This window comes from Catharus ustulatus, chromosome 16 (genome assembly GCF_009819885.2).
Source record: "Catharus ustulatus isolate bCatUst1 chromosome 16, bCatUst1.pri.v2, whole genome shotgun sequence".
NCBI classification, from domain to species: Eukaryota; Metazoa; Chordata; class Aves; order Passeriformes; family Turdidae; genus Catharus; species Catharus ustulatus.
The window spans coordinates 1,446,799-1,459,378 of record NC_046236.1 but is presented as its reverse complement, the minus strand read 5'-3'; the positions used below and the strand labels follow the sequence as shown (position 1 = coordinate 1,459,378).

Genomic DNA, 12,580 nt, shown 5'->3' with positions numbered 1-12,580 from the left:
GTGGCATGACCTGAGGTCCTGCCGCTCCACTGAGCAATGGGAGCTGGATGCGATGCTGTCTCACCACAGTCAGTGTCTGAGACTTTGGGTTGAACAGAGCATTTTAATGCTGTATTTCATGACATCATTTCCCTGAGATCATTCACCTTAAAGCAATGTTTTTTCATAAGACTAAGGCACATGCACCCTTCCACTGGGATGCCTGACCACCAGGGATGGCATTGCTTGGGAACATGTGCTGGTGTCACTGTGGGGCATGGGATGCACAGCTGCTGCTGTGTCTGAAGTTGTAACACGAGGAGCCAGTGCAGACTCTTTGGGCAGTGTCTGCTGTGGAAATAATCTGAAAAGCTAAAAGCAGGCTGCACCCATCCCATTTGGAGGAAAAGGCTTGCTGATCCTTATGCATCACCAAATCCTTCCCCAAACCTTCCCTGTTGCAGTGCTGCCCATGGGAGCTCACTGAAATCTCTGCTTCCACAACTCTGCTACTGCCAGACCTCCCTGCTGCCACAGGGCCAGGCCTTGGTGGCCTGTTGAGTCCTGTCCAGCAGCTCTTGGGGGGAAGGGTCCAGCCTGTTTGCTGCTCCTTTTCATCCTCCCCTGGGTGAGCCACCTGCCACAGCAGCAGCTCACGGTGTGGTGGGTGTTGCTGTAAAGGATGCCCATTTCTTAGGGCATCTTGCATGATTTTGGGTCCAAACCCTGGTTAAGACATAACCAGCTGTGCATCCCGAGCTTCACTTCGAGGTTTGCTAAGAGCTGCTTGACAGCTGATCCATCTGTAAATTGCTGTCTGTTTTTTTAGTTGGATGTAAGCCATAACTGTGTTGATAATTTGTGCGCTTTGGCTATAAAACCATTGAACAATGTCTGCCAAAGAGCAGGAGCCCTCAGCTCCCCTTTCCAACGGTGGGTGGAAGAAAAGGTGCAAAAAAAGGCTGGGAGAAGGTAGAAGGATCACACATGGAAAAAAATGCAGGCAGTTTGTTCAGTGATACGAGCAGAAAACCCAGATCACCTTGAGTCACCTGCTAATCTCTCTCCCTTGCAGCTACTCCATGGACTCAGGAATCCAGAGCATTTCTATAGCAAACTCCTCTGGCTTGGGGCTGACAATCAGTGGTGGATCCAACAGGCCTGATGGGCCCATGATTTATGTCCAGGAGCTTTTGCCAGATGGGGACTGTTACAAAGTAAGTGGGCAGGGAGACCCTCGGGAGATCTGCCATGGGGACCTTTCCTAGAGGCTGTGGCTGTTCTGAAGCAGCTTTTCTAAGAGTAGATGGATAATTGCATGGACTGATGAGGATTTGTGTTGCAGGAGAAGGCTTTGGGCAGAGATATCCTTTCTCAATGCTGTGTCTTTCCCCCTGTTTGTTTAGGATGGTCGGCTCCGACCTGGAGACCAAATCATCGCTATCAACCGAGATTCTCTGGTGGGCAGCACCCATGAGGAGGCTAGAAAAATAATTGAAAAAGCCAAATTCAGGTAGGCATAGAAAGTATTTCCTGTCATCATCAGGTGCTGCTGAGTCTAGGCAGAACACTTCATACCAAGGTTTGGCTTCAAGGGCACTATTAGTCTTAAATGGTGCTTTAAGGTGGTCACCTAAGGAAATCCTGAAGGCATGGATCATCCTGAAGTGCAATCCAGACCTTCCCAATGTTCTGGGCCTCATGAGTATCTCCTATCACTGCCCAGCAGAGCTTTGAAACAGAACTGAATTTTTAAAAAGGGGAAAAAAGGAGACTCAGGAGAGACCTTATGGATCTGTATGGGAGAGGGGAGCCAGGTGGGGATTAGGCTTTTCTCCCAATTAACAAGTGACAGAACAAGAGGAAACAGCCTCAAGTAGTGCCAGGAGATGTTTAGATTGGATATTAGGAACAACTTGTTCATGGAAAGGGTTGTACAGTCCTTGGCTGACCAGGGCAGGGCTGGAATCACCATTCTTAGATGTGTTCAAAAACCACAGAGATGTGGCACTTGGGGACATGGGTCAGTGACAGCCTTGGCAGTATCTGGGAATTGGTTGGAATCGATGATCTTAGGGGTCTTCCCAACCTTAACCATTCCATGATTCAGTGGAATGCAGCTGGTGGAGACCCAGCTGCACTGGTGCAGGCTACTCAGGCTTAAGTGAGCTTATCCTGGAGACAGAGCCACAAGCATGGGAGCTCTGCAAATTTGTGCCTTTTCTTTTGTTAATAAGATGTTCTGTGTTTGTTGTTTGTTGAAGACACGAGGGAAGCACAGAAGTGGCCTTTATTCCTGGGAGGGGCCGGTTACATCCCGGACTGTCAGTTCCCAACAGCATCCCATCCCTGCCTCCAAAGGCTGTGGGGAATGGCCTGAGCTCCTGCAGGCTGAAGGTCCACGTGAGGTCCCCAGAGGTAGGTGGAAGTTCATCTCTAACAGCTATCAACCCTGGGATCTTTCCTTGATCAGAGAACTCTCCTTTAGGGAGACCCTGGTTAATACTTCTGGAAACCCAGTGGGAAGTCTGCACTGTTGATGTATTTACCTGCAGGCAGGTGTTTTAAATCTGAAATAATTTCTTCTCTCTTGATTTTGAGACAGAGATGGATCTGTGAAGGTAATGACAGGAGTTTCATCTCCAGGGCCTGCATTCAGACCTGTTTCAAGAGTCACAGGTTTAAAAAAACTAAAGCTGTTCTGAGGATAGCAACCTGCATCTCATTCAGCATCAGTCATAGGGCTGGAAGGGATCTCTGGAGTCAGTTTGATCTAGGCTCCTAGCCAAAGGCAGGGACAACTCTTTATTCTTCAGGACCTCTGATGAGGATGAATCCTCAGCATTCTTGCACAGCCCATTCCTGCTCCTGACTGCTCTAATGATAAGCCAGGCTCATTCCTCCTGCAAAGCCAAGCTCCACATTGTGTTTGCAGAGAAGTGCTTGAGTTGTGAATGGCTGGACAGGGTTTATCCACACAACCCTCAGGGTCTGCAGCTCCATTCTGTGCATTTGTCACTCCACTCCTGGACTGGTGCCATGCTGGGTGTCCTTTCTGCCCCCTTCCACACAAATTTCCTTCAGGAGGGGCTGGCTGGATGTTCCTTTCATGCAAGACTGTTCACAAAACATCTTGCTTGCCAGCCCTGTGGGGACACAGACTTGCATGAATGTCACATATGTGTTGCCTTTGGGTGCACCAGCTGGAGGCATGCCCTAGAAAGGCACCAGAGGCCCTGGAACTGTTCCTGAGTGCTGTGGTTGGACCCCTCACCCCCAGCTTGTGTGATGCTGTGCACTTATATGAAATAGGCTGGACTGAAATGTCTCCTTTCCTCACTTTGTTGCTGAAAAATGGAACTTCTAATGAGGTCTGAACTTGCACACCAAGGAAAGAGTGCCCAGGCACACATGCTGCCTGTCTGTATGTCCTCACACCAGTCCTCTGTCCCTCTTGGCACCCAAATCCACAGCTGTGTCAGAGCTGTCTTGGTGGTGCTCACCCTCAGATTATTTTTCCTCTTCCTTGTGCTTTCAGCCATGATGTAGCACGCAAGGGTGTGAACTGATCTTGGCTTCCTGCCCTGCTCACTGGGATAATTATGGGTTTGGGGTAAATGTACCACCTGGATGTGGTCAGATTTGGGACCTCCCTGCTGGGTTGGATGCAGAGCTTCAGGGAGAGCCTCTGTGGAAAAACCAGGCAAGGTCAAAACCAAAGCCTCAGCACTCAAGCACAGTTACAGTGAGGACTGAGCCGTTTGTTTGTGACCAGAGGTTTTGGGGTGGCTCAGCCTGTGCCAGGTGCTCCCAGAGAAACCCCCAGAACCTCTTTAGGCCCACCTGCACAAGAGATGTATGTGGTGCCCTCATGGCTCTGCCTTGAGCTCCTCTATCTCCTGCTCATTATTTACACCAATAGATTTTTCTTAGCAGCTGTCAGTGCCATTTTGTCTTGTTTTTCTAGAACAGACGTGAAAATCCTTTTCCTGTGCCTTCTTTGTCACCAGACATTTGCCCACCAGAGCTTACAGTCTCAGGTGAGTTCTGCTCAACCATTCTCTTTGTGTGGGTGACAAACAGCTGTGGCTGTGAAACAGCTGAGGACTGGGAAACTATGGGACCACAGAATCACAGAATGGATTGGTTTGGAAGGGATCTTAAAACCCATCCCACCCCACCCCATCCCACTCCCTGCCACTCCCTGCCATGGGCAGGGACACCTTCCACTGTCCCAGGCTGCTCCAAGCCCTGTCCAACCTGGCCTTGGACACTTCCAGGGATCCAGGGGCAGCCACAGCTTCTCTGGGCACCCTGTGCCAGGGCCTGCCCACCCTCCCAAGGTACAATTCCTTCTCAATATCCCATCCATCCCTGTCCTCTGGCAGTGGGTAGCCATTCCCCTTTTCCTATCACCACATTTTTTTAGCAGTGTTTATACTGCTGGAGTGGAATTTAATGGGGTGATAGTGACACTCAGCCTGCTCAGAGAGAGGGCAGGCAGCAGCTTGGTTTACTCAACCAGCAGTAATTATGTCCATGTTTGCCCATAGTAGCAAAACTCTTTACTGAGGCATTCAAGGACTGAGGTATTCACAGGAGACAAATTCCTCCACTCTCAGCCTGTAGTTCATTTGCAGCAGTGGCTTTGCCCACCTCAGACATGCAGCAGGTTCTCCACAGGCCACATTCCCTTCTGGTGGGAATGGGGGGTCTTGGACACACAGTCCGGTAATGATAGTTGGGATGTACACAGCAACCCTGGGCTCTGAACAGGCTTTGATGCCCTCAATTGGCCAAACTGGGAAATGGCTTAGAGATGGTAAATAAATCAGATTTCTCTCTACATCCAAGCTTCAATTTTTGCTTATTTTTGCTTTCTGTGTTTCACCTCCATGCTCTGGGTCTCCTGGGCTGTTACCTTTTGTGGAGAGACCCACTCAACAGTATGGAAGAAATGGGGGGTGAACCTGAATCACCCTGCAGCTTCCCAACTCCCTTAATACTATTGAGGAAACCTCAAAAATGCCCAGAGCCCAGGGAGACAACCTTCACCAGATACCCCATATCCCTGTTATAGGAAGGTTACTCCTGAGGGAAAAGGACTGAGGGAGATGGACTTTCCCAACAAATCCTGAATGAGTGCTTCCTACCATTCTTGCAGCCTCAAATCCAACAGCCCTTCCTTCCCTGGGACATTAGCTCTGCTTACAAAGCCCTGTGGCTTGCTGTGATTCCCCTCCAGAAGGTTCAGAGCAAGCACTGGAGGTAAACTGTGTTTAGTACAGGTAAACTGTGTTTAGTACAGGTAAACTGTGTTTAGTCCATACCTGGGATCAGCAGGAGATGGAGCAGCTGCTGCCAGGAATTCCTGGCTCAGCTTGGGCAAGCTCAGCAGCTTCAGCTCTGCCTTCCATGCTCCACTGGAGAGGCCCTGGGACAGGGATGAGTTCTGTCCTCCCTGCCCTGAGCACCCTGCAGATGCCAGGGACACTCCCAGGTGGCTACCACGGGCAGCCAGTCCTGGTGATGGGGACAGAGCTACCCAGCACCAGCAGTGACCCATCCACAGCCTGATTTAGCTGGGGGGTTTTATCACTCCAGGATTTGAGTGTGGGATGCCAAGGAGGCTTTGTGTCAGTGTTGTCATCCATGGAGACAGAACTGGCCAGGCTGGGAGCCTGGGCCAGGCAGTGCCTCTCTCTGGGTGCCTGATGGATGCCCTGGATATGGCTGTGTCCAGAGCTGACAGCAAAGCCACATGGAGCTAATCCTGATTAGCCATGGCTCTGCCCTTGAACTGGGAGAGGGAAGTGGTGGTGGCTGATCCAGCAAACCCATTTGCTACCTCTTGCTGCTTCCCAGCTGCTGGCCTTAGCAGAGCAGATGGATGCCTGGATTAGGAGGCTTATGCAGCACTTCTGCTGCTCCTCCCTGCTTCTCCTGGCACCCCAATGGACAGGAGGGTGAGGGGAGAAGTGCTGCAGGGATTCCAGAGGAGCCGTGGTGCTTGGCTAACCAGGGCTTCCCATGATCTTCACCAGAGCAGGCAAAAGGAATTTTGTCACCTGGGCAAATCTCGTGACTGGCACGAGAAGGCATTTTGTCACCTGGGCTGATGGTTTGAATGTGGGCAGGGGCAGGCACAGTACCCTGCACCCTTCTGGAGTTTGCTTGGGTTCTTCAGGAGCAGCTGACACCTTCTCCAGCCCTTTTCCCAGGGAGTGCCATGGTTCATTACAGGCAAGGACTAATCATCATGGAAAAGGTGGGGTTCCTTCCAGGATGGAGGGGCAGGGCTTGTGCTCTGGACCTTTTCAGCTGTGCTGACAATGCTGAGCCTGCTGTTGGCAGCTGGATCCTCCAGCTCATGACAGCTTTTCACCAGCACAGCAGCTGCTGCCTCTGCCTCTCTGTGCCTCTGTGGCTGCCTCACAACACATGTGGCTCCTTCTACCCAAAAAAAACCTGCTTGCCCAGCTGAGGCAGTTCAAGAAAAGAGTTCAAGGCTTCTTGTAGTCTTGGGGAGGGAAAGAAAATCTCAGAGTGGTGCTTTTCCACATCACTTTTAATCTGTTCATTCCCATGGGTGTCAGGAATTCTTTCCATTTTGCTTAATCAGAGTACACAACAACTAGGTAGATTTTAATTAATTTTTCTCACAGTTCACCATCACTTCAAGACTTCACAAAACTCCGTGATTGGAAATTTCCAAAGTGCTATTTTTGCAGTCCTTTTTCCTTGGATGAAACATCTCATTTTAAACCACACAGAAGCTCAGTTTCAGAAGGATTTGCTCCAGTATCCAGTCTTTCCAAGAGAGGCCTAATTCAGCCTTCCAGAGCCGGTTTTAGTAAATCCTGGACTTGGATTTTTCCCCTGCTGGATACATTTTATATTTCATGCAACAAGAGATCTGAATTTTGCTTTGCAGACACCTCTACCCAAATGCTTCTCCATTAATATTTCTTTTTGATTTTTCAGCACCTGCTTCAGCTTCTAACTACAAAGCAGCTTCAGGCACCAAACCTAAAGTAGCACTGGACCCCCATATCCGGCTCAAGGATGGAAAACTGGAACTGGTAAGTGGCAGAGTCCCTCTCCCCAAAGCAAGGTGTCCTTGTGCACTGTGCAGGAAATTGTCCATCTTCAGGTGAGTTTGCTGGAGGTTGAGTCCAGCCTCTGAAGGTAAAGAGGGTGAAACATCCTGACTGTGTCTAAAGGGGCATTTACACATCCCTTGGCTCATCTTGGCTATTTCTTGGTGCTCCATGAAGTTCCAGAAGTCTTTTCCTGGCAGCTGCCATCTCCCTTGGACATCATGCCATTGACTAAGGTTGTGCCTTCCAAACTTTTGGTGCTGCTGTCACTGCTAGGGAAGGAGGGAAGGCTGAGATAGGAGATGTCTCATTGAGGAGCCATGCAGAACCACTGATTCTTCCATCATTTAATGGAAAACACATTCCAGGGCATGGAGCAGAGCTGCCCGTCTGCTCACCGAGACCCTGGGGAGGGACAGGGTACCTTGGGGTCCGTGTCCCAGGCTGGCCCCTTGGGTTCTCCCGGCGTTTGACGGGGGGATGTGGGAATAGAGCCCTTGGTGCGGGGCTGGGGATGGCACAGAGCCCCGATGTGACGATCTGCTGCCACCCGACGGCAGCGCAGCGGAGCCGCTCTCCTGAGCTCGCGGATTCTCCTAAAGCTGGATCCGGGATGGCATTTGCTCAGCGACCTCTGCTCCTCACGGGGACTCAGCAGCTCCACTCGGCTGGCAGGAGCGCTTGGCTTCACTTTTAAAAGCTGTGCCAGGCTGCAGGGGTGGCAGAGTGAGGGGTGACACCGACTGCCACAGCCTGAGGTGGCTTTGGGGTGGCCAACCCCACCAACATCCTGAAGTGTCACTTTAATCATCCTGAAGTGCCTGCAGCACTGCCTCGCACGGGGGTGGTGGGTGGAGGAGCAGGAGGTGAGACTCGAACGGGACAGCAGATGGATCCTAGGGATTGCTGGTGCTGGAAAGGTGAGGGGGTCCCTCACTGGGATTCCCAGGGAATTTCCAGAAGATGCTGTGAATGCAGCCTCGGTTTCACTCGGGCTCTTTCCCAGAGTCTGCTGAGCTCGGCTTTGTCTTTTAAAAGCTTTCAGTTGCTGCTGCCAGCAGGGAAGTGGGGCTTGCACAGGTTTGTCTGCTTCTGTGTGCTGCCCTGAGGTTGAACTGATAAATATCAGTAGAAGTTAAAGCATCAGGAGTAATGAGAGAGTAAAACATGCAATGGGGGAGCAAAATGTTTGAATGTCTCCTCTCTCCATGAGAAATAGTCTGTTAATTGCTTTTATCTTCCTGGTCCCAAACACAATTTCTGGGCAGTAAGAGAAAGGAGAGGCTGAGCTCTTGCCAGCTGAGTCTTGCTGAAACTCCACTGGCTTTTGATAAAAGTCCTGAAAACTCATTGGAGCTGCAAATCTGATTGCAGATAAAATGTTCTTGGAGAGATGTGAATGTGTGTTCGGGAACAGACATTTTTGTACACGTGCAGCAAAGGAGAGACTGGAAATCCAATTCAAGCCTGTTCCTTTGGGAGATGCTGCCTGAAGAAACCCAGCACCAAGTTTTCTCAGTGCTTATGCCAAAGAGCTGCTTTTGCAGTATTTTTCTTTTTAAAGGCTCCTTGTTTCTGCTCCAGGTTCTGCAGTATCTTGGTCTGGATGTGACTGAGGAGAAGAAGAGGCAGCTCCGGCAAAGCCTGACCACTGACTCGCAGGGAACTGTGGCCTATGGAGGTGAGCTGGAGCTCTGCCCAGGGGGGTCTGACATTTCTCTGTAGCTTCACTGGCAGCTAAAAAGGGACAGAAGTGGCAGGTGGGACACCTGACTGGAAAGTGATGGAGCCTATAAAGAGGGAAAGTCACAAACACAAAAGAGGCATTCTGTAGAATCATGGAATCCTGGAATGGTTTAGGTTGGAAGTGACTTCAAAATTCATCTCATTCCACCAGAAACCTTCCACCATGCCAGGTTGCTCCAAGCCCTGTCCAAGAGGACACTTCCAGGGATGGATCAGCCACAGCTTCACTGTGAAACCTGTGTGCCAGGGCCTCACTGCCCTCACAGGGAACAATTTCTTCCTAACATCTAATCTAAACCTACTCCCTGTTTAAAGCCATTCCCATTGTCCTATCATAGGTAAATTCAGACTAAAAGAAAGTTGGTCCAAGGGCTTACTTTCCTTAAAATCCCAGCTTTCCTAGCAGGAATGGGCCAGAGGAGACACAGAAAATAAAAGCCAGTTCTGCTTCCTGTGACCTTCCAGAGCATGGCTGGCCCACAGGGTCTGCTCCCCAGAAGGCTTTCAGCAAAAATCCAAACCCATCAGCAATATCCCCAGCAGAGAGAACAGTCACAAGGCATCTGGGTCAATGTTTTGTGCAGAGTGAGGGATGGGACACAGAACCACAGTCCTCTTCTATGAGTGATTGGTGTTGTAGTTTGTGGTAACAGAAATCAGGATGATTGGGGGTATTTAGCAAATGTGCTGCTTTTGCAGAGAGACTCTGGCTCCTGCTGCAGCCCAGGGACCATCCAGGACAGGCTTCAGAGTGGGACCATGTGAACCTCATGAATTCAACAAGGCCAAGTGCAGGTTCTGTACCTGGCTCAGGGCAATTGCAAGCACAAATCCAAGCTGGGTAGAGAAGGGAGGGAGAGTAGCCCTGAGGGAAGGATTTGGGGTGTTGGAGGATGAGAGCTGGCCATGGCCTGACTTGAGCACCAGAAACTCCCCTGTGCTGGGATGAGCCCCAGTGTGGGCAGCAGAGGAGAGGGGGATTCTTCCCCATGAGGTGAAACCCCACCTGCAGAGCTGCCCCAGCCCTGGAGCCAACAGCACTGGGATGTGGAGCTGCTGGAGAGAGCCCAGAGGAGGCCATGGAGATGCTCTAAGGGCTGGAGCCCCTCTGCTCTGGAGCCAGGCTGGTGTTTACCTGGAGAAGGCTCCAGGGACACCTCAGAGCCCCTTCCAGGGCCTAAAGGGGCTCCGGGAGAGCTGGAGAGGGACTGGGGACAAGGGATGAAGGGACAGGACACAGGGAATGGCTTCCCACTGCCAGAGGGCAGGGATGGATGGGATATTGGGAAGGAATTGTTCTCTGGGAGATGGGGAGGCCCTGGCATGGGGTGCCCAGAGAAGATGTGGCTGCCCCTGGATCCCTGGAAGTGTCCAGTGCCAGGTTGGATGGAGCTTGGAGCAGCCTGGGATGGTGGAACGTGTCTCTGCTCATGACAGGGGATGTTATGATATCATCTTTATGGTCCCTTTGTGCCCAAGCCATTCCATGATCTGTGATTCTGTGACTGGAAGCTCTGCGACCCTGGTGCCACCTCCCTGGTGGTTCTCATCTGTCCCAAGCAGTCCCTGTGCTTTCCTTCATGTCTGAAAGCAAAATGAATGTGGATTTTCAGACTTGTCAATTTAACACTTTTTGTACATGCTGAACTCACTGTCTTGTCTTTTTGTTTAAATCAGCAACATGAGAAATGGTAGCAGGTGCCTTTTGTCAGGGAAATGTGGGTTTAGCTTAAAATTTTAATACTTTCAGAACCACAGTCATGAAAACTCCCATGTGAAAATACCTGGGTTTTCTGAGGTTTAAAAATGTAGGTTTTTTCAGTTGGGTAAGAAACAGGAGTCTGATAAAGCCTGTGAACAACTCATTCAAGCTTGATGGGATTGCTGATGAACCCAGGATTATTAGAGAAACCTGTCTGGCATCTCTGAACCCTGCTCAGCACCAGTGGATGGCCCCAAAATTAGCGGCATTTTCTCCTAACACAAAGCAATTTTCTCTTTTAGCCTGGTAAAAACTGCTTGTTTCTCACAGATGTTCTCCAAGCACTCAGGGATGTGATGCAGGAGGAGCTGGATGAGGCTGGTCTGGATTCCAGCTCCATGCTCTTCACTCAGCACGAAGTGGCCAATTTGCTGGATACATCAGCTTTTCACTCTCAGGTCAGTCAGCCCAAACTCTTCTACATGAAATCCATGGAATTCTGAGATGGGAAAAGCTAAAGTATCATTTGCTGGTTGTTTTAGGGTTAGAAAGACAAGGCAGAAGCATTAATTAATACTTTTTTAATAGGAAATTCTATAAAAGACCTCAAACTTCTCATTTTTAATAAAGAAATAACAGTATCTATGGGATAGCATGAGGAAGCAGGCTGGCAGTTATGCAGAAGGGGGAAAAGCCATAATTAATCAATTCTAAGTAATTTCATTTGGGTCACAAAGTGAAAATTCACTCTAGCTCAGCTATTTCAGCAATGATGGGGATCAAAGAGTGAAATTCTGTGGGGCAAAATGAACCATCCTGGAGCTGAATTACTGAATGTGCCTTTTGATCTATTGCATAAAAATGCTGACTTCTTTTTGAGGTGATTTGGATTCAATGTGTGATGAGTCTGTCCCTCTCCTTGCAGACCTTTGACTCTCTCAACTGCAATGGCAATGAGGACCTGGAGCAGCTGCAGCTGGAGATGAGAGATCTGCGGCACGAAGTCCGCAGGCTGAAGGTGGAGCCTCCCCTCAGAGCAGATTTCTTGGCTGGGGTGTTCTGCTGGAGCTCTCCATGGGGGTAATGGGGTGGCCTGTCCCTCTAGAGAAGTCACCAGTTTGCATTCTGCGCATTCCTCATCACACAGGAGCCTCTCACCCTCCACTCTCCTTAATTGCCTCTTTCTCGCTCTCGACCTCAAAGGAAAATTTATTTGTACTCAAAGCATGCAGTCCCTTCTCGGCAGGGAGTTAATGTATTTAAAAAGCAGGTCTCATTAAGGATTCCAGTGTGTGATTAACAGAAGCAGCACCTGTCCTCTCACCCTCACCTGGCTGTCAGCACCTTGGCTGTGTCCAGGTGGCATTCTGCAGGTCACAGCCCTAAAAGCTCTCCCTGTGTGTGGCAAAGTGCACAGAACTTCTGTAAAATAATGTTCTGGTGGGTCGGGGCATTCTAGAAAATGTCCTGTCATTTGTTGCTTCTAATCTGGTGAAAATGTTTCCCACAGTCTCTCCTGAGAGAAGTGGAGAGCAGCAAGAAGTCGATGGAGGATGAGCTTCAGAGGCTGAACCAAGTTAGTGAGGAGATTTCTGGGGTGCTTGGGGTGGGTTTGGGGTGGGCTGAGGGGGACAGGGTGTGCTCATCAGGTCTGGGTGCTTGCAGAAGGCACTGGGGTTCCTGTCGGAGAACCGCACCCTGCAGAGCAAACTGCAGATGGCTGAGGTGGTGCAGAGACAGGCTCACAGTGCTGAGCAGGACTATGAGGAAGTGATCCACCTGCTGGAGGCTGAGATTGCAGAACTGAAGATGCAGCTGGCGGGGAAAAAAGCAAAGCACGTCTCTGAAATAGAGGTAACGCAACCCCTCCGTCTGGGGAAAAGCCCACGACCCTTCAGACTCTTCTGCTGAGAGTTCACAGAGTCATGGGATGATTTGGGCCAAAAGGGACCTTAAAGCTCATCTCATTCCAAAACCTGCATGGGTGGGGACACCTTCCACTACCCCAGGCTGTTCCAAGCCCTATCCACCCTGGCCTTGGACACTTACAGGG

At 50.2% G+C, this 12,580-nt stretch overlaps 1 protein-coding gene across 1 annotated transcript in view; it reads left to right on the top strand.

Annotated features, from left to right (window-relative positions):
- The window catches only part of LOC117004076 (syntaxin-binding protein 4-like), a 37,472-nt gene that overhangs the window by 19,452 nt on the left and 5,440 nt on the right, over positions 1-12,580 (top strand). Inside the window, exons 8-17 of the mRNA XM_033074542.2 lie at positions 1,055-1,196; positions 1,386-1,492; positions 2,244-2,397; positions 3,947-4,019; positions 6,964-7,061; positions 8,664-8,760; positions 10,858-10,985; positions 11,453-11,545; positions 12,038-12,103; positions 12,193-12,381. Coding sequence (XP_032930433.2) covers positions 1,055-1,196; positions 1,386-1,492; positions 2,244-2,397; positions 3,947-4,019; positions 6,964-7,061; positions 8,664-8,760; positions 10,858-10,985; positions 11,453-11,545; positions 12,038-12,103; positions 12,193-12,381 — 1,147 coding nt within the window. The remainder of the gene's footprint in view (positions 1-1,054; positions 1,197-1,385; positions 1,493-2,243; positions 2,398-3,946; positions 4,020-6,963; positions 7,062-8,663; positions 8,761-10,857; positions 10,986-11,452; positions 11,546-12,037; positions 12,104-12,192; positions 12,382-12,580) is intronic.